Genomic DNA, 27,430 nt, shown 5'->3' with positions numbered 1-27,430 from the left:
TTGCGTTGGCTTTGCTTACCCCTGGGGCACTTTGGTATTACAGAAGGAGCCGCAGACGCTTGTGCGGCCCCTTCTGTAATACTCAAGGCGTTGGCACACATACAGCGCCAGCGCTTTCTCAAGAGGGCATTCCCTCATTTGCATGTGGGCGTACCCCATGCAAATGAAAGTATCCCTTTGACTCTGCACACGCGGCGTATAATAGACGCAGGTGCAGAGACAAAGAAGCTCTCAGGAGGTGCACTGAAAGTGCACCACCTAAAAGGTGGGTGCAGTCACTCATTGCACCTGCCAGCAAGGGGATCTTTAATCTCCCTTAAAAGTGCAGGCCGGCAGTGGCGTATCATAGGGTCCCGCAGTCCTCGAGGTGCGGGGGGCCCTGAGCACCAAGGGGCCCTCGAGGTGCTGGGGGTCCTCAGCTCCAAGGGGCCGCTTCTGCACAGTACTCTGGCATGTGAGCTCCAGACTGACTTCGGAGGGGGGCCCTGCCATGTTCTTTGCAGGGGGCCCCCTCAAGTTTCGTTAAGCCACTGCAGGCGGGGTGCCATCTGCACAATGAAACACGGAGCGGCTGCTTCAAAGCTGCTCTGTATTTCACTTCAATGAGCTGCCCCCAGGGCTGCTCGACTTCATGGCTGCTGCCCTGAGAGCAGCACATTCTATGTAATAGGGCGCACTTTTTTGTTTGCGCCCAGCGCACCTGTTTTATGTGTGCCAAGACGCAAACTGAGAAAGTGCGCCCTATATAATATATAGGGCCCCTTATGACTCTTCTGAGCAATTCTTATTGTGGTCCGTGTCCTTCTTGTGTTTGTGAAACTTTCTGCAGTTGTTTCTACTAGAGGCTGTTTATTAGCAGTTGGATGAGGCACCACCACACAGTCGGTGGGTGGGTGTGTGCGTGAAAATAAGAGTGTTTAAGTTCATAGCCCATTAGAAAGATTCTTCTCAAATGATCAATAGCAAAGTCTATTCCAAGGTTTGTGTTACCGTATAATGAGGACATCAAATCCTTTCGCAGCAGTGCTGTTGTTTTATGGTCAGAAAATAACTGTGTGCACAATATCACCTAGTAAATGGGTTTTTTTCAACTGTAGCAGCTGGGGGTGGGAAGTAATTGTGCACAACAGGATATTTGGACGAGTATGTATTAAGTGTTGCTGTGTGTGTGTGTCCCTGTGCATTTGTCGCTGCATGTATCAAGATCAGAAGGTAGGTGTTAGGGCAGGTATTTGAGGGGGTTAGTATCTACGCACCTGCATGTCTGTGACCTACCAAATATGTGAATGTGTATTTTTCATATGTGAATGTGTGTTTTTCCCTCTCTGTGCTGTGGTCAGCAAGTGTGTGAGGGCTTGTGTTTCGTGTGAAGATTAACACAGTTTGGGGTTTTTTACTCCTGCTCTACTATATTATCACCCAGAGATGTTGCATGATCATTTACTTATGTATTTATATGTACACTTTTATATAGAACTCAAAATCTCAAATAGGTGTCAGAGCATCTAGCACGAGATGCAACAGTGGTTCACTCAGCCGAAACTAGAAAGAATGCAGCTGATATGAAAATATTATCATCACAATACAATACCAATTCATGATTCAGCCAGGCACCTTTACTTAAAAAAAAAATGCTCTTTATTGTTTTTCAAATAGAAGAGGCATCTTTCATAACATGAGTCATAGCCTTCTTCGTCCATCTATGCCAATAGGTTGTAGATTTCTATTTGATATCCAGTGTTTCAGGGTGTTTGATGACAGGAGAAGTCCAGTGGGGGGCGCGTGGGGTAGGCAGCAGTAGAACTAGCAGCGAAGACGGCACTGTGAGTGAGGTGGTTGTGTGAGTGAGTGCAGGAGGTGTGGTGAGGTGGCCACTTCCGTTTGATCCACAGGCCTTTGTGTGGGTTGGTAGTAAAGAGACAGGAGGAATTAGCAGTCCATGCATAGTGCATGTGAGTTGCCATGATTGTATAGGTTAAGGGCAGTACTTAATTTGAGCCTGTGGATGCCGGTGGGGCCCACCGAAATTCATTTTTGTGCACTGACACTTATTGTTCCTTATCGGATATTGACCGAGAGCAAAAGGGAGAAAATACACAAACAGGAAAGAAGGAGGAGGATGAGAAAGATGTTAAAACCGTCATGAAGTGAGAAAGCAGGAACCAGCAGGAGTGTGATAAAGGGGCAGGGAGTATCCGGTAGCATGAGGGGAATTCAAGACTGCGCAGCCTTGGTATTCGGTGTGCCGACATTAAATAGCAACGGCCACGTACTCGTGAGCCTGGCACTCATTCTTTTACAAATTAAGATCTAGTTAAGGCCATGCTAGAATTCCAGCTGTAAGCCAGATATCTTCTGCAAGCAGCTAATTTAATGAACAGCTCGTGCTAATAACACAGCACCACTCTGTGCAGTGTCTAGGATCCGGCCGTCCACCATCTAGGATCCGGCCGTCCACCATCTAGGATCCGGCCGTCCACCATCTAAGGCTCCTTGACTTGAACTCCTAGTGACCACCTTTTTGGCTTACCCTTTGATCTTAGAAGTTTAAGTAGCACAAAAGGCCATGTTTTACAGCTAAAAAGTCGAGAGATTGATTGCCCCACTGCGCGCCCACACACACAGTTAAATATGCACATAATTGCACCACACTGCACACTCATACTGTATATTTGTACTTTTATCCCTGTGTGCAAAACTAGGTAAAGATATATTCACAGTTTTAAGGACAATCAATGGCACGTACTATCCATACCAAACCCGAAGTAGACCTCTACGCCCTATCCATTATTGTGCTACGAGTAATCTATGGCAGGGCCGGCTTTAGCGCTGGTGGCGCCCAGTGAGACAGTGTTTGTAGGCGCCCCCCAATGTCCACCTCTGCCACAGATTCCCTCACTACAACACTTTAACAGCTCTCCATAACCACTCACTCTCAGATACATTTAGTTAGTTTTATAGTGCCACTCATATCAGTGTAGGGTGTCAGAGCACTTTATATCACACACACTACACAGAGACAATCAACCATAGGTCTGTAAATCAGTGTATAGGAACTGTTACATAAGACCGAGGACCACAAGGTGTAGTAGTGACAATGTCATCCATACTGGTAGACAGTATAGTTTAATAGAGCTTGATAAGGCTACAGTGGAATAGCTAGACACTTTGCCGCCCCTGGACGTCCTCATGTAAGAGCGGGCAGGATGCCACTGCCCCCAAAACTCTTCCCGCCGGCGGCCGACTGCCCCCCTGCCCCCTCCCTTGCTACGCAACTAACAGGAGAAGCAGAAACTCAAAATTTAAAACATAACAGCATGTTCTGGGATGCTCTTTAAAATCAGAATTGATTTCTATCCGAATGAACCCTTTTTCCAACATTAGGATAATGAAAGACTGGGGAAAACATCACAATGCTCTAATCTATTCCTTGTAGTTTGCATGCAGTTCTTTGATGAGGGTTAATAGCTTACTGTTCTATGTTAGGATTTTAACTGCCACCAGCAAAAGGATCTCTCAGACAAAAGCAGTAGCCCACTGACTTATTTACATTATATGCACTTTGTTATCTGCATGGTACACGTTCCTTGCAGCAGGCATATTAGCCCACTGCATTACCTTACCATGAGTCAAAACGTCCAATAGACAAACCTCTGATCTCTCTCTAGGAAGGGCATTAATCACTGGAGTTATCTTGGCATTTGTATTGTTGCTTGAAAATTGCTTGAGGCAGGAACGCGGCAGCAGGTGTTTTTCAAACCATAATATACTTGCAACCACGATGTCCCCACCCGGTGAGGTGGCACCAGTCGCACCACTGCAGAGCCGGCCCTGATTTATGGTCACCTTTATAAGAACCTTTTGTGAGAAATTCTATAGCTGATGTGGTCTCTAAGTGAGCACAAATTAATAAAATAATTGTACTGTCTTTTATCGCCCTTCGAAAAATAAAAACTGCAATGAGCGTACTAGTATTAGAATAATGTTCATTTTAATTTATATTGACCTATTCAGGCCAAAATTATTTCCACAAAAAATTATCGAATTACTGATAATTTAGTGATGTGAAGCGGACAAGTATTGCTTGGCCTAGGTGCAGGGAATGTAATAGAATGTAATTCTAACAAATACTTGGCAATAGCAGATGTATGATATTATATTGCAAGGAAAAGCTTTCTTGAAAGCCAGGAGTATTATTTTGACAGCTGATTGTCATTTTGTTCAGGTTGATATTCTGCTTCAACCTCCCAGAAACCTGTAATTGGCTGGTGTGTTCTAAAACAAGAGTTAAGCTTACTAGTCGTTTGAAAAAAATATATCCATGAAATATTTAGATATGCTTTACATTAATGTTTCATAGGCTAGAGCCGAATTTACCGTGCGTCTACATATTTGGGGGTTAGATCTGCAGGACCTGGCCAGTTTCAGCCTTTGTAGTGTCGTATCATGGTTTGGTGGCCTACTGTGCATCAGGCGATGATTGCATTTCCTTTCTGGAAGACAGCGGCAGGAAAGAAGTAGCATGTTTGGGCTGTGTGCCACCAGATAAAAATGGGAGCTTTCAGAAAGAGCAACATTGGTGCCCTTAGAGAATATAATGCATGGTTGGAATGGGAAAAATGTCCAAGACACAAGATATTGCCACATCTAGACAGGACACAGCTTGATCTTTGGCTCCTGATTTGGCACTATACGAAGTTATGAGACCTACTGAATGGAAGCCAGACGAAAATAAGGAACAAGGACAAATTTACAACCAAAGTCTTTCGAATTATAGAGCTGAAACTAAGAGTGGATAGCTCTGACATTGAAGTGTAGATAAATTCATGCAAGTGGAAAGCGGCACAGTGAAGCCACCTCTGACCAAGGAGTAGAGCGCTGATACCATTCGGCCACTCACAGATGTGGTACGCAAGTAGGAAGGATGGGACCTCACCAGAGAATTTTATTCTTGCAGAAAGAGACACAATCATAAAATTGTGATTCCTATTAAAGTAGGAGAAGGTGTTTGGGTTATCCTTCCTCGATTGGATACATCTTTGGAAGGAGTAGAAAAATCTTGTGTTATAAGTCAATGGTGTCAAAAAATGGGTACCCTGTAAGCTTCAGGATTCACAAAAAGACTGAGATAAATAGGAGCTACATAGCAGCAACCCTCACTATCTGTTGTCTACCCAAAATATAAGAATGATCTTGTGACGCAACCTGAAGCCGTCAATCATGTTTAGGTATTTTTTACTGAGTAGCACACGCCACCACGTTTTGAAACTAGAGCTTTGCCAAATATGGTAGTAATGAAAGATTTTCAATATGCATGCAAGAGGAGACGGATTAGGAGCATGGCCTGAAGAAAGGAGACTAGGCCTATATTGTCCAACTAAAAGAAACCGAAGAAAAATTTCACAGGATGGTGGGTGCCTCATGAATTGAGTAGCTAATAAAACAACTAATATGGTTGTATATGCCATCACTGTTCATTTCTTGGGAGTCAACATTACCCAGTGTATCTGCAGCAACTGTCAGAGAGTGAGGGTATTTGTAAGGGGCCTTCTTGGGTCCTGAAGCTCTAGAGAACCTTCTGTTAATCATCCCCTTAAGTTGAAGGGAAGCCAGATGAGCGGCCTTGTAACATGTACTACTAGTCAGCCATGGAAAGGAAGTCATCAGCAGAGCCTTAAGTCATCACCACGAGAGGGAGACGATTGGACGGCAAAAGTAATTGCTTTCCAGGAGGTGCAAATCCTGGTCCGATTGGCTAGTCATCTGAGGCACAAAAATATGGCGAAAATGGGCAGGTGTGGATTAACACAGCTCGACCATGTTCTATCAAAATCTGGAATCTGATATCCAGCAAGTCATGAAACTTACCTTTCAAAGAGAGAGTGGCAAACCCAAGAAGAGAGGTTGGTGGGAAATAGAGCCACAACTCTTGTAAATTCAAATTCTATTCATGTATTCGTAGAGTGCTAAATCCCTTTGGAATCGAGTCGCCGTGGCCAAGAGAAACTAACACAAATTGTATCACAAATCTACACTTTGAGGGTACAATCGGGATTCACAGGTATTTAGGTTCCTTCTTGAAATGAGGAAAATTTCTTTCATCTCTTAGCATCATTACCTCCATGTCAGAAGAGCCAAGAGTTTCCAATGGGTCATGTAGCTCTGGGCTGCAGATTGTGCCATTGTTTATAAGTCATAATTTCAGGTTTAACTGTGTTTAGTTTGAGATGGTTAGTCATTATCCACCAGAAACTACCAAGGAGGCAGTCATTGATTTTTGAGGAATAAGATTCTTCATTTTCAGAGTTCATTAATGTCTTTATTCGTATTTGCAGGATGTAAGGTTCTAGATTTTTCATAAGAATTAGAGGTCATTTAATTAATTGGCTTGCCTGTTGACTAATTCAGCCGAAAGCTACTAAAGGAACACATCTTGTAATGTGCATAAAAGAAGGAGACCAGTACCAAGACGCATATTCTGTGCTATAGTAACTGGAAAAAAAACTGGCAAAAAGAGTATAAAACAACATTGAAAGAAGGCGAATCAGAGAAGCTATGATTTCTTCAAATGGAAACAGCAGGGTGTTATTTTTGGTGGACGGCAGTAGGAAACTAAGGACCTGAGTGTGGCGAAGGGGTGTTCCTATTCCTAAATTAGTTGGTAAATGGCTGTTAAGAAGCCACTTTGGTATATAAACCAAACAATTTAAGGAATCTGTATCAACTGTACGATAGGTGGTTGTGCATTTTAAGAAAACAATGTGAACAGAATGAGGAAGGTGAATTAAATGGTTATCCTGACCCTCATTAGTTTAAGGTTTATGAGCTTGCGCATATGGTCCAGTACCAGATACTCTGTTTACTATATATTGGGTGGACTTTTTTTTTCTACCACTGGCTCAGTTCATAAAATCTAAATGTTGAACAATTTTCAAAAAATATGTATTTTAAAGGGCAATCTTTCATTAGACTCGTCTGCAATGGTGTCTGTCTAGTTATGCAAGGGGGCACGCCGCGCGCTTGTGCCTCCTCGGTGCCTTAAGCAGTGTATTTAATAAGGCTCCCTGATCTATGTTCTCTCCCTACACATATTTCTTGCTTGATGCTTCTAAATCTGATCCAAATAAAACATCCAGCAACCTGATTAAAGGCTTCTATCTTCCCTAAGCAGACCTGCAGCGCTCCAAGCAATCACCAGCGGTTGCTATGGAGATGCTGTTTTTGAATGTGATGGTGTGGTCGTTTGTTACATGATGATGATGTTTGTGTTCCATATTCATTTTGTTCAAGACAGTTAAGGAATGTTCTTGTTGTCATTAGAGCAAGAATCAGTAAGTTCTAAAAAGATGTCGTCAAGTGACAGGTTGGCTAATGGTGGATTGTTCTATGCGGCAACGCCGTGTTCCGCAATCAGGCAGACACCAGGCATACAGGGTCTGTGTCTCTTGCTTCCAATGTTCACAGGCCCACTCATCAGGAGCAAAAATCCTATTCCAGTATCCTCTCTTCCAGAAGTAAAACTTCAAATGGCAAGCTTACGTTTTCACATTCGACCAAGGATGATTAAGCATAGTCGCATGGTCAAACATCTACTTGCCCATCATGCCATGCTTATTTGCATCTCCAAGTTTATCAAGTGGGAAAGTATATTGATTACAGTTTACCTTTCCCGCGGGTAGATATTCACTAAAATGGCAGAAGCGACATCTCACGACCTTCGATAAGATTACCAGATGTCACCGATGTGCTTCTACTGTCCTGGTTTTTCAGTGCCTCACACAGCAAATTTCTTTCAATGCATCACGTGCCTCAGTTTTTAAAGAGGTTGGATTCACCAAAGAGAGTGAAAAGCTCCCCTGTGTTAAATCAGCAGCTTTCACCAGTAAACAGTTTAAGGGCGCAGATATTGTGTCATTGTTGTTACAATAAAAATACCACGCTTAGAACAATAGTGCATCATAGTTGGGGCTCCCGGTTTTATGGTATTTATTTTTTCGACATTTCCATCTTTATTAATCCATATTTATTTTTTGCAAATTTTTTCTGTATTTATCAATTTTTATTTTGTGTTTTCTGTATAAATGAAGCTGCAAAGGGTATTTTTCCATATTTATTTTACTGATTAATGTATACTCGCATTTGAATTTCCCAAAGGTTTCAGCAAAATTACATTAAATTAAATGAAAATAACATTTATAAAGCGTGGCTAATACCCAAAGGTGTCTAGGCGCTACGTTGGAGAGAAAAAACGAGAGGGCTGCAATAAGTGTTAGAGGTTGAAAAGCCAGTTCTTAAGCGCTTTCCCAAAAGCTAACAGATCTGTTTTGCTTTTCAATTCCAAAGTTTGGCGGTGCCTACCAAGAATTTTCTGCCGCCTCAGACGGCCTTTTTGTATCTGGGCACTACAAGGTTGTTTGCAGTGGCAGACTGCAGCGATCTGACCGGGGTACACCATTGAAAGTGATGTTTCAGGATGGCCGATGCTGTCGAAAGCTTTCAAGGCGATGCATAAAGCCTTGAAGATAATGCGCTTCCCGATGGGTAGCCAGTGCAAGTGGTTCAGCGCAGAAGAAGCAGATCCATACTTAGGGATGCCTAAAAGTAGGCGAGCAGCAGCGTTTTGTATGACTTGAATTTTGGTCAGGCATTTTTTTTCTGTTGTTATCGAACAGGGCATTGCAATAATTGACCTTTGATAGGATGAGGACCGAAGTTACCATTTTTTTGTAGGTGTTGGCGTATAAAGGGAAAGATCTTTTTAAGGAGATTCAACATATAAAAGGAGGCAGAAGTGATGGTATTAACGTGACCCTCAAACGGGAGTTCACTATCAAAGGTGACTCCCAGATTCTTCACCTTACTCACAGGTGTGGGGAGAGAGCCTCGTGCCTGTGGCCCCCTTGTTGGCATCCAGAAGGAGCTATTGCTTCCAAAGAGTAAAACCTCTGGCCCCAATTAGCGAAGCAGATAGATACAAATGGGCTAATATCAAGAAAACCAACAGTAAACACCAGCCCTCTTGGCCATAAACCCAGCCCACACCTGATAATAAAGAATGGCGCACTCACTGATGTGTCACAACTAGGCCTGGGCGGTAAATTCCGTTCCGCTCGCGGAATTTGCGGAATTTGGGTAATTTCGCGTTCCGCGGAAAACTCGAAAGTGCCCAAAAATCTGCGTTCCGCAACTTCGCGGAATTTTTTGCTTGCTCGCGTTCTCAATATGCGTGTTCGCGAGATATTTCACCCCGAGCACGCAATCAGCGGTCGCGAACAGGAAAAAAGTATCGCGAACAAGCAATTCCGCGTGTTCGCGGAATTTCTGCGTGTTCGCGGAGATTTTTTACCGTTTCGCGGAGATTTGCGTAACGCGATTACGCAAATTCCGCCCACCCCTAGTCACAACAGCCCGTTGGGCACTGCCTGATGGCCCTGTAGGCCTGTCCAGCCCTTACAGTCAGAGCTCAATTTAAGCCGGCGGTTGCAGGCGGGGCCCAGTAGCACTCATTTTCAGAACCAGCACTTATTTTAGCTCATCAGACTTGTACCCAGAGCAAAAGAGTGAAAAACAACTGAGAGGGAAAGAAGGAGGAAGATGAAAAAACAGGGCTATAGGGAGAAAGCTGGAACCTGCCAGAGGGAATGAAGGGAGAGAGGGAGAGCCTGGTGGTGGATTAAGAGGCATGAGGTCAAATCAAGACTACGGAGCTTTGGTATTCAACATTTAATAACCAGTTCCTTATTTCATCACCAAGAAGCCTTCGGGTAAACTTTCTGTGCTATAAATCAAACAAGTAGTGGGAACAAAGGACAGGTTAAATGAAGAAGGTGCAACCATGGCTGGATGCCAGGATGGGGGCCAGTTTTAGACCCCAGGGGGGAAGTTTTTGTTACCAGGGGCCAGTTTTGCATCATAGCTGCAATATCGGCCCCCAGCAACAAAAGCAGCACAAAGCTTTCCACTAGCATCCCCCCAACCCCCGGGCCAGCCGAGCTCTTTGCCTGGGCCGGTTTTGGTTCCCAGTCTGACCCTGGCTACAACACTTGCCTTTCTCAATCGACGTCTATTGGCTGTTTGTTTATCGTATATGGGAGTACATGAAAAATACTAGATACATGTTCTCAGGCATCTTACAATTCTGGCCTTTGAGTGTAGGGTTGGCACATCCTATAGCAGTTCAAAAGTTTCACAGCTCATTCTAGATTCTGGTGACTATCCTACAGCAATATGTTTTCTATAAACACAATAAGTTATTCCTCCTGCAAAATGGTCCCTTATGTACGTCTTTATTCTAAAGTGCGTCACAAGATAGTATATTAATGGCTTGCCAAAGGGAATCAAAGTTCAGATGAATGTCGGTGAATGCTGCCTCGCGAAGAAACATGCATTATTCATTAGACCTCATTATAATACATCTCAGCTAAACACTACATCAAACTGAAGATTACTGTTTGTTCATATGTTATGTTGGCGCTGTATTTATAGACGTGCTTTGGAACAGTGGTTTTGTAACCTTTTTGGCATTTATGGATTCCCAGTGAATCATTCTTGGAAGCTGGTCCTGCCGCCTCAGCAATTTTTAGGATTTGAACCTCAAAACAATACACAAAAAGGAGAAACAAGTATTCATAAAAAATACATTATTAATATAGAACTTTTTATTTCTATATCCTATATTATTATATTAATTTTTCAGTTAATTCACAACCAAAACAAATACAAACCTCTGAATTTTAATGGGAAGGTTGTAGCTTTTCATAATTTCCATCCTAAATATCGAACCCACAACACCAGTGAGCAGAATATCGAGGTCGAAATATCAAAAACAAATATCGACAGGTAACTAAGTCTAGATTTTCTGTACCTAACTCCACATGTATGTACCTATGCCGTACACATATCTTCAAGGTACATAGATGTGGAGATAAGAATAGTGATTCTATACAAGACATGGGCAAGCTGCTGAAAACTTGATCTAGGCTCGAGCCTGAATCCAGGCTCTGGCTCAGCTTGGGATCCCATTGAAATTTGCCAGGTTTTCATGTGGTGTCTGCCTGCCACGTTTGCTCTACCCTCTTGCACAAAGCAGTGAAACCAAAGCATCAACATTTGAGTTAAAAAGGATAGACACATAGATGCCTATTTAGTGGCTGATTTGTACAAAGTCAATCCAGAAAACCTGGATTAAATACGGCATCCCTGTTCAAGCAAATTGTGTGATTTTAGGCAAATATTTTATTTTACAGATCCTCCTTTTTCTTCACTTTCGCATATGATAGTGCTTCAGATACATGGGTTCAGAATACCAGCTGTTCAAAAATCTATTGTGTTTGATTTGATAGAATATAACAGTGCTTTATTTATAAGAATCCGGGCCACATACAGGGTTCACATGACAACTGTCTTGCCACTGAGTTCAACAATGGCACTGTCACCAGGGTGCAGGTGAGGGCGGGAATGGTTCACATTTAAAAACTGTCACTTTTAATAATAACTTCTCAGTGCAGTGTTGTAATAATGTCTTAGCTTCCATATGTTAAAGAAATGAACTCCTCTTTAAAGAAATTGAAGCGACTGTATCATATTTTATGTGATTATTATTGTTTGGTTTCCATGGCAAATATTTTCAGGGCTCGGCGCATGAATGGAGTCTGAGAGCCAAGCCAGACCCATGGCTGGACTCTGGCTTGGCTCACCCTGTTAATTTGTTGGCTTGCCCACCTCTAATCTATACTTATCTATTATGAACTTAACTTTTGATAAACTATGCATGATATTCTTGTACCATGATATTGTTCATGTTGATATTTAATAGCTTTTCAATATTACGTTTTATTTCGAAAAGAAAAAGGAATATGCTGGACTTTAGGATACTACTTTGTCTTTTTTGCTCCTATTACGTGCTCTCTTTTTTCCACATACCAATGCTTTATTTAAGGCTAGCAATCACCCCTACTAGATTCTGTTTCATGTACTTTTGCTGCTCCCACAAATCAAGCCAGGGATACAAACTTAATGTTTACCCTCCACTCCAAATTCTTTCACATTTACAGAGCATTTTCAAATTTTCAACTTTACATTTTCCTTTTTATGTACATATACTTTATTAAACTGCTAAAGGTTTTTAATTTTCTAAACAGTCCAAAACCTCCTGAGTAGGCGTTGCAAACCACAGGCTAAGAACCAGTGTTTTAGCAGACATGATACATTGTCCAGATCCGTACAGCTGTAATGTACACCAAGACAGTTTAGCATAAGATAGTTAGAAAAAATTGATGCTGTGTGTATTTTTGTATTGCATGTAACTGACACTGATGTGTCTCCATAGTACTGTTCAATTGTCAAATAATGAAGGTAAGCCAGAATTTGTGTGTATGTATATGTCTGTCTATCTATCTGTCTATCTATCTATATCTATTCATATGTATCCATCTATCTTTCTATCTTCACTGAAAAAACAAAGGTTAAAGAGATGTTATAGGTAAGTAAGAATGACAGTTAAAACATAATGTTTTAAAGTAACAAAACCACTGAAATTCAACAATTATAGTTATCTTGAATAACATGCCCTAAAGTAACTGTAGCACGTACCCCCACCATGCACAGTGTTGGCATCATCAATGATGTCATTTCAGATGTTGCAACGATGTTATCAATTTGTCATAGAACATGTCATGAGTGATATAATATGTGAGGTAATTAGCAGTGCATGGGAATGGGCACCTGGACACTGTGTTGCCTTATTAGGGCCCCAGGGATGTAGTATGGCTTGAGGAGGGGGGCCTGATCCGCCTTACCCACAACAAACAACAGCCCTGGCACCTCCCTGAGGCTTGGAGAGGGGAGCCACATGTCCCCTCTCCAAAAACATTACTTCAGCCCCATGGTATGGGGTCTCCAGGGCCTTAAAGAGACTCGGGGGAGGTCACATGCGCCACTCCTCATAATAAGTTAATCAGTCCCAAAGGATGGGGTCCCCGGTGCCTAGAAAAGGCTTGGGGGGGGGGCGGCAGCATGCCCCCTCCCCAAATAAGTTAATCAGCATTGGCTGATGGGGGTCTTTGGATTCTGGAAAAAATATATTAAAAAAAGCAACAGGCCTTTTAGGCTTTATCAAGGGATCAGTACATTCACATATGCTTTACTATGCTATGTGGATTTCTGAAGTGTATGGTTACCCGTAGGCTTCCCAGCGTTGGCTAAGACATAGCGTTGCTTCAGGAGCAGTGGAGAAACCCAAGGGGGCTAATAATGTGGATATAGCCATGATATTAGCCTTTTTCTGAACTGTGATTTGTTGTTTAGGCATCTTACTTCTATAGGGAGCATGTTCCAAAGTTTGAGGATGTGATATGAAAAGGACTTACCACACCATTTGGCCTTGTGAATTCTAGGTACCTTCAAGAATCGACCCATAGAGGATCTTAAAGCCCTACTGGGGGCGTAGGGAAGGTCAAGATTGCCCTTATAGTGTGTCCTTTGGCGTTAAGCCCTCTATAAGCCAGACAGAGTGTTTTTTTAATGTTATTTTTGCCTCAATTGGGAGCCAGTGCAGGCAGAGATGCTAGAGCACTGTTTACTGAGGCAAATTTTGGGAGCTTGTATAGGATCCTGGCTGCCGTATTTTGGACAACCTGGAACCTTTTTATGACCCATTTGGGGGAGCCTATGTACAGATAGTTCCCGTAGTCCAACCAGGAGAGAACAAGGGATTTTGCCACAATTCTTCTGGACACACGCAAGATAAAGTCTAGGATTTTACTGAGTGTTCCAAAACTAGTCAACGCAAGTTTTTGGGCCTGTGTATCCATGGAAGGGGGCTTCACCAGCCACATCTAAAGGCTTTTGATAGGGGAGGAGGGGATCAGTGGATTACCCAAACATTCTGGCGCCTGCACCCCAGGATCATCAGCTCAGTGTTTTCCCCATTTAGTTTTAAGCATCAGTTTGCCATCCACTTGCATATTTTTGCCAAGCAAGGAGACAGCTGATGGGACTGTGAGCCTTTTCAAGGGGCGAGGGAGACGATCAATTGTGTGTCGTCGGCATATGATACTATTGACAGCCCAAACTCATGAACAATATGTGCCTATGGGCTCCATGTACAGGTTAAAAAGTGTGGGCCTAAAGGCTGAGCCCTGCAGGACACCACAGTTCAAGGGAAGGACGTCAGAGTAGCATGAATTCTCACAAATCTGGAAAGATATGTCCATCAACATATATAAAGCAGAGCTATTGACTTCGTCACAAATTCTCACAAATTAGGAAAGATCTGTCCTTCAGAGTATAAAAAGCAGACCTATTGACTTTCTCAAAAAGTCACCAATAACTATAAACTAAAGTATATTTTATAAATTCACACATTAGAATGTTTAATAATAATGATGGTCACAAAATAAATTCATTAAAACATTTACAAAAACATTAAACATGTCTTTCAGTCTTGTTTTAAATATTTTTTAGGCAAAGAATTGCAGCCATAAACCCAACCACAAGGGGTCATTTGACTCCAGCTGAAAAGCATACAGCTCCAAGTCTGAGTGCTTTAGAAAATATGGTAAGCTCTCCTGAGTTTATGGATTCAATGACTCAGGAGACTTAGGCCCTCATTACGATGTCGGTCGGAGTTACCTCCGACCGATACCGTTGTGGCTTGGAAACCGACTGACCTCAGGTCAGCGGTTCCGACCACATTATTTGGATGCGAATGCATGTGGTGCGGTCGCAAACTTCCATTTTTCAATGGACAATTGTGCGGCGGTCTGAAACCACCCGCAGCACAAGCTCCCCGCTGAAAAAGTGAAGTTTTTAAACATCCCTGCACCATGTGGCAGGTACCTCACAGTGCCTGCCACACGGTGCTGGGATGTTGAGGGGGCCACCATAGGTGCCCCCCAGGGCCAAATGTGGAAGGCCAGGGGGGAAAAGGGCCCTGCTAGTGGCCCCCCAAGTCAGTTTCCTACAGTCAATCCACGTCGGAAAGGCTGACATGGATTGGCTGTCAGAAACCAAAAACATAATCCCGACTTCGGAAACGCTGTCCTTAAGGGATTATGAGGGCTTTCCAACTAGCCAACGGGCCCCTTCAGCACATCGGAACCGCATCAGATTCCCTGGCCAGTTTAAATTTCGACCGCCATCATCATAATACGGCGGTCTGACTTTACAATGTCTGTCGGAAAGCCTCCGACCAGCGGTCAGAGGCTTTTCGAACAACATTGTAATTAGGCCCTTACTGTGTTGTGGTGGGGGCTTCCTCCCTGCAGCCCTTCACAACATTAAACAAAATGGTTGGTGGTGTCCCTGCTCCTCCAAGGGGCATCACCAGGAACAAAAAATATAACTTTAAAAGTTCCTGCAGGTTATTATGGGGGCACTCCTTCCCTGAACCAGAAGAAAATAAATGACCTGCTCGTGCCACTCCTTTATTTCTTTCTTCTGATTTATATTTTTTTTTTTTATGGGTGCCCACACTGGGCACCCAAACCATTCCAAAACATTCCAAATGTTGGGCATCACAAAGGCCTTTCGGAGCCACAGGGGAAGCCCAGGGCCTGCACTAGCCCTGTCAGATCCCGAGCCAGCACTCATACTGGGTGCCGGCAATTTGTGTAATTTGTAATTTTTTTATTTTTATAATGGGTGCCCGGGCACCCACAACATTGCAAATTGTTGGGGCAGAGGGAGGAGCCCCAAGGCTCCCACAGCACCTGCTGGCTTCCAGCCAGCACCCATTCTGAGTGCAGCTGGAGTCAGCTTCATTTATTTGCTCCTGGCCAGGCGGAGCAGCTTTTTTATGTGCTCCCGCCAGGTGTGTTCCCTGTCCAGGAGCTTGTGAGCAGGAAATTAAGTTTGTATTTCCTGCCTACACTCTCCCGGGCAAGGAACACCAGTTTTCCCGGAGAATGGGGTCCCCAGGACACTGCACTCATAGGCCCCAGAGGATGGGATCCCAGGGCCTATGACTGGCTCGGACAGGGGGGCCCATTGCCCCAACCCCGAAATTTAAAACTCGATCATGGGGAATGGGATCCCTGGGGCCTCTATGATGTTCAGGGAAAGTGGCCACATGCCCATTTCCCTAAAAAAATAAAATTGCAGCTCCAAAGTTTCTGTAAAGTGTTTCTTAAAAAACTACATTTTTGGCCCACGGGTGGTCCCTCTTGGCCCACCCAACTAGGCCTTGGTGTTCAGGGTATCCCTACCCTGCACCCTATACTTTTTTCTTTTTTTTTAACCTTTTTTTAAAACCGGGGATTGAGTACCTGAGTACTAAAAAGCTTGCCCCCACATCTTTGTTGATGTGGTGGCTGGCAATCAGATCTTAACTTTAGATCTGTCGACTTCAAGGATCATCTGCGGTGTGATCTGTACATAAATTTTAAACCTTAATTTTTCAAAAACAGCTGAACAGATTCACACAAATTCACAAAAAGCATGTTTCAGGACCCACATTCAGTTTATTGACATATTTGGTGCAATTCCTTAGAGCCATTTTACGGAATCACTGTTCAGTTTTTCTATGCGAAATTGCATGGCAAAACGAGTTTTAGGACAAACCCCCCCCCCCCCCTTTTTCAGCCCCTGCTTCAAAAGAAAAGCCCAAGAACCCATGGGTAATATAGACACTTCTGAAGATACATTGTCATATGTCATGTTATTTTTTCCTAGCATTATCAGTAACCATCATATCACCTCTTTTTATTTTCCACCTTACCAGTTCCAAGCAGAGTCTGAGTTTTATGTTATGATGGGGGTCCTAAGTGCAAACATGGGCACAATCATCATTGAAATCTATAGCAGAGATAAGTAAAATGGTAAATGTTCAAATGATACCCCTGCCTGAAATCGCTCTGTTAGGTTATGTTGCGCAATTTCCCCCTCAAAATCCGCAGATTTGTCGCCATTAGACTGCTACTAGCTAAAAGCGAAATTGCCATTTACTGGGGTGGGAAAGCAGCTCCATCAGTAAAGGGATGGCTTACTAGTCTAGCCTCATGTTCCATGAAAAGTGAACTATATGCGGCCACGACCCCTCCAGCCTCTAGGCCCAAAGACCTATGGGCTCCGTTTAGACACTACTTGAATGCACAGCAAGTTGACCCCGCCGCACAGCAAGAACGAGGCATTGAGCCAATAGGAATTGGGTAGAATGTGCCGACATGCATGTTGACCTCCCTTGTTGCAGTACACTAGTATATATATTGGGGTACGGGTTAAGTCTCGGCGAGCATGGTTTAATGTAACGGGAAATGTCATAACGTACATTGTCGCTACTCAGGGTCCGAGCATGAGGCAGATACTGGCACGATAGTATTTAACTTAACCTTTATGTCCTACCCAGAATGACTATGCTGTATTGACCGTCCATATAAAATGTGTATTACATATTTCTATGTAACTAGATATATGCACATGTTTCATGGAAATGTTTGATAAACTGTGAAAATGCTAAATAAAGTTAATAAAAAAAAATAAAAAAAATCAATAGCAGAGCTGCAGATTTAAAAGGCCCTTACAGCCATACTACCGCTCAGCGCTTAAACTTTCAGACAGCAGGCAGGGAGCTCCAGTCCCATAGGCAGATGTCTCAGTAAGCAGCAGGGATAACTATCAGGTTAAATATTGATTTGGAACTGCAAGCTTATTTTCCAAAATATTTTCAGTTTCCGCATATTTTCAGTTTTCTAAAATTGTTTTTCTAAAATTGTTTTGCTACCAAATAGAAGCTTTTTGTTGTGGATGCATTAATTCGGTTCCCCAAGGCAAAATATATTGAGGTTCAATAAAAAAAAACATTTTGTAGCCTTTAGTAATTAATGCTTAAACATCAATTTGTCACTGTCATTAACTGTCTAGCATGCATTGATAGACACCGTTCCAGACAATGGATGCCCACAATATGCCACAAATTCACATCTTAACATCAGGGAAAGCATTCTACTAGGGGTGGACATCATCATGCCGTTGTTTTTCATAATAGTCCAAAAATGACCACAATTATGCCAGGCGATCACAGTACCAGATATACCATGGATGCTTTCTAACTACCGACAATATCACTGCCCAGAATTGTTTCAGGAGTGGGCACAATTAGGTCCTGGATTCCCATGAAAGGTCAGCAATTATCACCATTGCGCCTGGGTTACCGCTATATATCAGCTGTGGGCACCATCATGTCGTGGATGCTCACAAGGTGCCAAGAATTATGACTGGTTCAGTACAGCCGCAGGGGTTGGCACCATTCTGGCCACATAATGCATTTGTAGATGTAACAAAGAGGAAAGTTTGAGTGAGTGGAGTTGAATGTATGAAGTGTGATATCCAGTTCTCATTAGCTTAACCTTCAAATATGCCAATGCCATTTTTTTTTACTAATGTGTGTAAGTATAGGCACTGTGTAATGATATAGTTGATTTTATAAATTAGGCTAATATTATCCTGGGAATGGGAACACCATTGGAATGCCACTCTGAATAACCCACTCTATAGAGACAAACTGAGTTATGTACCAGTGATGACTATGGCGTGATGAAATGCGATAGACGAGAAACATCAGTGGTGGATGTTATTATAATGAAAAACATTAGCAATGACAGAATTGCTTGCACGGCAGCTGCAGGGCAAGGAAGCGAGACTTAGACAGTGTCTAGCACCCAGCTCCATTGAAAACCAGAAAAAACAGAGACGAGAGTCGCAAACAGTCAAGTTACAATTCGATTTTTAAGAATTAGCAAATGGGACTTGTAAGATCTAGCCCAAGAACAGGAAAATATGCTTTAGAACATTGCAAGAACGTAATCGAAAGGAAACCTGAAATCAACATTTCCTGTTCTGTTGGATAAGACTATCGTGCAGTACTATCACAGCAGTCTCAAATGAAGACAACACATTCATCGGCGGTTGCCCACTTATACTGACACAATGCATTCTGATAGCTGCAATCCACAACTGTTAGGGTTCATTGCCATTCAGGCATTGCAATCACTAAATAGCGTCAGTAGTCTCTTGAACTAGACGCTCAAAGTTGTATCTACACGTCACAACGTAAGAAAGGCATTAGTTCTCCCATAGATGAGGTTCTCGCCATATGTTTACAGCTGCCCTCCTTCAGTTCTATACGTCTCAGTTAAAGTATATTTAGTACAGACTGTTAGAGGACTAACTGGCACATGCATCAACGTAGGCTTTTGCGATTCCTTAATTGCGATTATTAAGGAATCGCAATTAAGGAATTGCAAAAGCCTATGCATGTAGGAATCTCTATAAAAATAGCGATTCCTACACATTCCTTAATTGCGACTCGCAAATTGTGCGTCGCAATTAAGGAATGCCGTCCCATTCATTCCTATGGGCCTCCAGGCCCATAGGAATGAACTGGAGATTGCATGAGCAATTTGCGGGTACCAGTAGGTACTCGTAAATTGCTCATGCAATTTCAAGGGTGCAAGGGTATCAAAATGACACCCATTGCACCCTTGAAATTGATCAGTGCACATATGTTGCACACACACATGCCCTAAGGGCATGTGTGTGCGCAACTTGCTTAACTTTGCATGCAGTCACGTTTGTATAGTCGTGTATTTTTCATCACCGTTAGTGGTTGACTTTTTTCACCCTAAAATACTCCACTTGAACTCTCAGAGGGATCATTCAGGGAGACTACAGGTAATATGATGTGCCCTGAAGAAGAAACATCACTAAGCACCAAGGATTCCAGATGTCAATTGCACCTACTTCCTTCAACTGCATATTTGGTTTATTCGTTTTTAATGACTGTCATTTATTTTTCACTCACTTTTGAACGCTTTATACTGATCTTTAATTGAATGATCTAACATTTGTCTTTGCCCCACCAGGTGGTGTTTGGTCTCCTGCTCCTTTTCACTCGTCAGGTAAGATTTTGTATTTTGGTGTTGCTGCAAATTATCTGCCTGTCATGTCTGTTTACATTTGCCACCTGTGTAAAACTCCTACATTCTTTCATGAAATGTCAACCTAATTTAATATTCTGTCTTTTTATGCTGTTGATATTTTCCACGGTGTGTTTAAATATTTTGTCTATGAATTTTACAAAAGCGTGTACATGCTTTGCAAGCTCACGCACAGTGACATATTAGTCATGGTGCAATGTATACATTTCCGGGATCTCTCCTTTTATGGATTAGAAGACTTATTTCAGAATCGGCTTTTTTATCTTTGATTTTGTCTGGGAATTTTGCAATGGATGAAAACCTCTCATGGTTTGATTTTATTTGGTTACTTATGGGGTCCCCAAACACCCAGGAATTGTGATTTCAGGCATTGGGCGGTAGAAGGCGTAAAGAGGAATGGTTTTAACTTGAAAAAGGCAGGTATTGAGTTATTTTACAAAATGCCCTCAGACAGCTGATTGAACGCTGATTTTGCAAGAGAGAGTTCCTCCTTCCCCCCACAGTCAATGCTGGCCATGTCATAGCACTTCTTTTTCTTTACTTCAAGCCATGTGGCACAGCAGCATTGAAAAAAAAAATGACAAAGAAAATAGATCCTGCATAGGCGAAATCTATTGGCTTTGCCAATGATTGTTAAAGACGACAGTGATGCAATTGTTAATCAAGCAGGTCACTCTTCATAATGCCTTCTCGTTGTATTTAACCTACTAGTTGGATGGACTGGGATACCCTGCCGCTGAGGCTCAACTCTGAAGCAAAAGCAGTGCTGGCAAAAATGTTGAAATCAGCCCCCTCTCCTTCCTTCCCTCTTTCTTTCCAGCCATTCTCTGTCTCTTTCTGTCTCATCTTACTCTCTCTTCTCTCTGGTCACTCTCCATCGTTGCCTTCCACTCTTTTTCCCTCACCTCTATCTATTTTTCCCTCCTCTCTCTCACTATTATGCACGCGTGGTGCCTGCTTTAATAAACCCCGGGGAGCTGGAGAGAGTGACAGGGGCAACTGGTGTTGCCCTGGACTTTCCAAAACTGACCTCCTAAGGCTTCACCCACCCCCCCAGGAAATGCCGATGAGATGAAAGGACTGTCCAGTTCTCTACACTGCAATTGTGTAATCTGCTGAAGACCTCCCATGATTTTTGGAAGGGAGGAGTTGCACTGCCCCAAAATGTTCTAAAATACCCTCTGACTTCCTCTTTCTATGAAAATATATTTGTTTTCTTTGTCACAACAGCAAAATCCATACTGGTTCTATGGGATGGTAATTCAACAATTCTAGCATGTTTCTGTTGCAAAAAAAATCACTTAGAAAGCAATATCTTCCATCCTCCAGAAATGCATTAGATGGTGGTAGGAACCCTGAGTGATGCCAGACTGGATGACCTAAACTCACTTCACATGGGACGTTCATCCTATGTGAGCCTGTGCCAATGTGTGCAAGACAATGCAGCATACTTGTCCCTTTGATTGGGAGGTCTCACTCTGCATCAAATGCACTAAGTACACATTTGCATCAGTTAATTATCAAAGAAAAGAGTGGCGGTTGGGTTACTCCGTCACAACTGGGACGCATATCCCATCTGCCGAGATATAAATCCCATTGGATGTAAAGGGATTTATATTTCGACGGATGGGACATCCGTCAGCGTTGTGACGGAGTAACCCGTCCACTGAGATCTAAATCAAGCCCTTTGTTCTTTATTTTCAAATGTGTCGGTGAGAAAGATCTGTACCATCCGAAGGACACCAGGAAGAATTTATATCATGCTACCTACCAGTAGAGGGAGACGTGGTGATTTCCGTTTCAGGGACCATGCCTCTGGAATGTGTTGCTCTCCTATGTTTGCTAGGTTTTATGAAAGCCGGCAAGACCTTCCTCTTAAGTCATTGCAATATATCCTTCTTATTCCAGTTGTCCCTCTGTGTTTGTTGTTTTTCGAGATATGCCCTTGTAAGAGTTTTTATTCAGGCCATTATTATTAGATTCAATCTGGCTTAGACTAGCAGCCTTATAAATAAAAAAACACAATACACTCACATCTTTGTCACTAATTGAAAGCACATCTTGAGAACAAAACAGGGTCTTTAGAGTTTCTCATGGAAAGCAATGTATGTGGAGAAACCCACATCCATTTCTTGGCACCTGTGTGCAGTTGAAAGTGCCATCTGGTGTAGCCAATCCCATCTCCCAGGCTCCTTTGTAGGGGTGGTTTCCTTCCTCTGGAATTTTCTGGCAATTTTTTTGATTCTCCACAGCTTGCCATGTAATGAGTTGCTTCAACCATTTTTCATGTTTGGTTGTTTCCTTTTCTATAACCCTGCACAGCAGAGTCTGGTTTTTCCCTGCCAAAACAGACAGCCGTCAGGAGTACAGCTACACTGTTACCGATCTGCTTACCCGTCCTGCCGCCGCAGGTGAAAGTCCACCTGCTTCCATCGTGTTGTTCATGGACCAGCATTAGTTTGGTGGTGCACTGCACTGACGTAATGCAAAATCATTCCTCCCTCCCCAACCCCCCACGCAGAATGTGAGAAGTGGCCCCTGAGTCTACCATATCTCACAGATATTCATTGGGCTGAATGGGTACACCCTTAAAGTTTGAGGTGGCCCCAGAGTCTACCATGTCTAACAGATATTCATTGGGCTGAATGGGCACACCCTTAAAGTTTGAGGTGGCCCCAGAGTCTACCATGTCTAACAGATATTCATTGGGCTGAATGGGTACACCCTTAAAGTTTGAGGTGGCCCCTGAGTCTACCATATCTCACAGATATTCATTGGGTTCAATGGGGGCACCCTTAAAGTTTGAGGTGCCCCCTGAAATGTTGGGGGCCCCCTAGGCCGCAGAGGCCTTTGTTACCCCCCTTGTACATGTGTATCCTGAATTTATTTGCAGTATCCAGATAAGGGAGGATGGGCACAGACGGAAGCCTTCACTAGATGCTAACGTGCTAGGGAGAGCCCATATGGTTTATTGCTATGAAAAGGTTAATGTACATTTATGTTCCAGCTCGCGACAGCCATTGATTGTGAATTGCGATTTTCTGACATGGCATTATCACCAACTACGATACTAATGTAGGGTGGGACCAAGGCCGGACCTGGGTGAGGATCCACATAACACTTGAAAGCTTTACAGTAATATCAAAATCTACATTTTGGGAATAGATAATGCTTCAAAACTTTAAAATGAAAAGGATTTAGAGGTCAAAGTAGGCAAAAATAGAAAAAATGTAATTTGTAGCAGAGTAAATGAAAATGTAGTATTTCGTCCAATATCTGTTTTCCATAAGGGTGGCGCGGCTTTGTGTCGCGGAGCTTTTTCAGCGGGCTTCTATTAGTGTTGGCATTCCTCCTGTTGCAGTTCTAAACATGCTTTATGAAATGCTTGATATAGTCTGTGAAAGGGAAAGCGGATAATCTAATGGTCCAAATGTGGGTTTATAAAGCCTCTAAGAAACAGGGACGCTATTGTATTACATGCATCAGTGTGCGTTTCTGGCTGCTTCCTTTTGCACATGTTACTTATCTCGAGCGAAAAATGTACACTGTGTATCTTTTCATCATTTCTCCCTCAGTCTCCATTGATGCGTTCTTGGGTACTATACTATATTTCATAATTTCCTTTTTTACCATATTATGTTCTGAAAAATTTCGCATAGCAGTGAAATAATACGCTTAATGTTTTAGACAACATAAAAGCATCACTGTGAAAGAGCAGAATGAAGGAAAGAGATTAGAATGAAAAGGATGCTGGCCCAAGCGGGGCAAGAGTGTGAAACCAAAACAGAAGACTAGAACAGGCACAATCGATAATTCAACACCTGCATTATGATATATTTTGTTATTTTATTTGTATTTATTGAGCATATGCACACAACACCTTTTGAAGTTGTGAGAAGACAGAAAAGGCTGAGACCAATGGCAAAAACTGATATGAGTGAGGGACGGAAGGACTAGATATTTGAAAGCCAAGCTTTTAGGAGCTCTCTGGGTTAAGGCGATTTGCTTATAAGGTGGCAGCAGCTATCTAGAATGGGCAATGGGCTGTTTCTTCAAGAGACCAGTCTTGTTTTGGGAACTGCGTGTGAAAGTTGGTTAGAACAGAGCAGCGGATAAGGAGGGCATGTATTCCTTAATGTGACAAGGGTTTTGCTATTTATCACCTTGTGGGCAATTGTCTGTTCTATGAAGACGATTCTACAACAAACGGGCAGCCAGTGGAGGGAGCTTGTGAAGGGAGTGATGCAGACCCTTCTAGGCTGGCGGGGATCACCCAGGTCACTGCATGGTGGACACGTGCGATGTTTTCCCCAGAGTGGGTGGATAAACCAATTTTCATAGACTAATCTTGCTTGAACAGGACTTTTCATAATAAGAGTATTGAGGCTACTGACATGATATAGAAGAATCCTTTTTGGGATGCACAGTTCGCCAAACTGGGTTTTAACAACTCTTGCAACCTGAGAGATCCAGGGTCTGTGTAGAGTTTAAAAAAGGCATATATCTAACCAAAGAGGAAAGGAGGGATAGAGGACAACCAGGGCACACCCTCCTCGTCTATATACTGGCGGAACACGGAGTGCCCGGTGCCCCTGGGGGGGGGCAGTTTATAAAGAAAGGGAGTCTCATACAATGTCAACTAGTGAATCAAAATCTTGATTATGTTTTTAAGGATTTAAGCGCTCATCCACCCAGGAATGGCATGCTTCACCACAGGGCCCTCCTCACATTTATTGGGGTGCTCTATGAAAGTTGCCTAGTACCTGGTTGACAGGAGAGCTCTTGAGGTGGAGATGACAGCCACTGAGTAGTTGTGGGAGCCTAAATTGTATGATGTGGGGGTAATCTCAATGTAGTATGCAGAGGACACTATAAAAGTACCGACTGGTAGATGAAAACGTTTTTTGAGATCTCCACTCAGTATAATTAAAATTAAGGGGATTCATTCTACATTTGTCATAAGATTGATATGTTTCAGACCTTCCACAAGTCCTAAAAAGGGCTTTCCGACCCCCTCGGGGGCTAGCACTCAAATGGGTCAAATAAATGTAGTCAATCAGGTGCAGACGCAAATTCTAAGTGCCCATCTATGGAGCAAATGGACCTAGTGGAGACGAAGACCGTTTACACGGTCAGAGGACTACATCTTGGAGATTTTCTATTTTCTGGTCATGCCAAGGGAGAATGTGAAGCAACGCCGCTTCACACACACCGAACATGCAACATACAAAGAGAAACTATAAGGTAACTTATAGGTAACTTTCACCTTGAGTTGTAAGGCTGCCTCTGCTCTGGTGGCTGGAGGGTGGAGGGTGGAGGGTGGCAATCTGAAAGATTAATCAACTAAGCATATTAATAATAGCATGTAAAAATACAGTTAAACCCTATGGACGAGTCTAGGGTACCTTTGCTACCTCCTCAGCTTGCGGTGCAGTATATTGATGCCATAAGCAATAGATCACTAGATCGGAACCTCATCGTGTTGTACTATAAAACCCAATGACGGTGCAGTGTATGGAGTACCTCTCTATGCTACTGTGAGATATACATAAGGATTGTGTGCAAGGTACATTCATAATTAGCAAAGTCCTCATGATATTGAGTGGCTATGCACATGTAGGACAGCACGTGCCCAGTATAATATTTATAATATTGAACATACCAACTCAAACACTGTCAATGAATTACGTAGGTATATATTGTTCTCTCACAAAATATATCAAGACTGTTGATACTAAGGAGAGCCGGGATCATGGTTTATTAGATTATGTTCTAGAGAGTAAGTCCAGAAACGAACAGGACTCAGACACGGTTATTAATATCTGTAGCCCACTGGTATACAAACAAACAATGTACCTCACTTGAGAAGTGTTTTAAATGGAAACACAGATGTGCAGGTACTCAGTATTTACCTGCTTGTACCTGAGATGTGCCATCCTCTCCCATTAAATGCATTGCAGCAGTGCTGAGAAGTGCAGGTACTCTCCCTTTCAAATAAAAAAAGAAGTGCAGGTTACTCAGTGCCGGACAGCACTTGACCGTTCTAAGCACTGCACTTGAGTACCTGCTTACTCTCTTCTCTCGCTGTACATCTGGCCTAAGGTGTGTCAGTGGCATTTCAACCATGAAACAATTGTGAAGGCTGAGCCTGGTGCGTAAGGCGGGCGTGCAAGTACCGGAAGTGATGGAATGGAGGAACCATTGGACAAGGCATGTGTGCTCTTAGAGGCAAGGATTGTGCGGTCAAATAGGGGCAGTATCATGGAAGTTGTAGGGGAATTTATGACTATACAAATTAACTGGTAATCGTAAAATGAGGGCATCATGATGGAACTGGAGATCTGATGAACATGTCACTATTTGAGAACGACCTCAGAACAAATTATTTTCGAACGTACAAAACCGTTTCAACACGACGGGATTGATGGCGCCTCGGACTTTCCGCTGAATTCTACACATTGAGTTTCACAAAATCTGATCAATCAGAGCTTCGCATTGTACACCTTTGAAGTTACACATCAGACGTACTCACAATACTCACTGGTTAATCACCTAGCAAGACACAACACTGGGTCCAGCTGTTCTCGTCACACTACTATGTGAATGTTCTGACGTGTGCTTACGTTCTATTAACCTTGCCTCGAAGAAGCCCATGTTTGGGCGAAACGCGTTGGCTGCGGATTTGGTTGCACCGAATTTTGGAATAAAGAACATATGAAAATACTCAACCGCTGTGTGGACTCAGCATTCAGTTTTCACTTTGAATCCATACAATACTTTTGGTTTTGTGTTGCCTCTCATACTTGTGTTCGTACAAAAGTCATGTAGCTCCTGTGAGGCTGAATAAGAAGTGGACCTTTTACTGAAGTATCATATCGTTACTGAACATGCTTTTGTTCATATGAGAGGCAGCGTTAAGGAGCTCACATGGGGTCCAACGGATCTAAAGAGATGGAAGCAGAAATATCTCCGTGTGTTTTCAGGGATATACCAGCCTCTAGGGGATCAGCGCATCACCCAAATGACATTGTATGCGTCTAGAAAGTGTGTTCCCAATCAGATGGAGACGACGAGGTAGTACCATCTCTGTCTCAGGAGGATTCAATTCGACAAAGTGGATTCATGCTCCCATTAGCTAAGTATACAAAGAATAACTTCAAATGGCAGAAAGTACTGCAGGGAGGCCAAAACGTTGGAAGACAAGAGCACAAACAGGAAGCAGAATACAGGGTTTCTATTGCTAACCTGTTGTGTCCTGATGTCTAACTTCCTGGGAGCCAAAAGGATACTCATTCAAGTGTTGTGTATTGTGAGAAAAGTAAATTATAGTCAGTGTTGCCTAGAAACTGCTTTGCTCGACATGATCGTATATTCAGTTCAGTCACCATTCTTCAAGCAGCTCCCTCACCTCTCGAAAACTTGTAGACCATTATGACGGTCTTTGATCAAACCAATTGATTATTGGCCTCGCCATGCTGCGACTCATTGACCCGGGG

The 27,430-nt window shown here is 42.9% G+C and overlaps 1 protein-coding gene across 5 annotated transcripts in view; it reads left to right on the top strand.

Annotated features, from left to right (window-relative positions):
- The window catches only part of KAZN (kazrin, periplakin interacting protein), a 998,377-nt gene that overhangs the window by 358,479 nt on the left and 612,468 nt on the right, over nucleotides 1-27,430 (top strand). For all 5 annotated transcript variants that reach the window (XM_085608668.1, XM_085608670.1, XM_085608669.1 and 2 more), the window contains exon 2: nucleotides 19,860-19,895. In XM_085608668.1, coding sequence (XP_085464794.1) covers nucleotides 19,860-19,895 — 36 coding nt within the window. The remainder of the gene's footprint in view (nucleotides 1-19,859; nucleotides 19,896-27,430) is intronic.

The sequence above is a fragment of the Triturus cristatus genome, chromosome 1_2 (assembly GCF_964204655.1).
Source record: "Triturus cristatus chromosome 1_2, aTriCri1.1, whole genome shotgun sequence".
In the NCBI taxonomy this organism is placed as follows: Eukaryota; Metazoa; Chordata; class Amphibia; order Caudata; family Salamandridae; genus Triturus; species Triturus cristatus.
The sequence above is the reverse complement of the archived record's forward strand: the minus strand, read 5'-3'. Positions and strand labels throughout refer to the sequence as shown.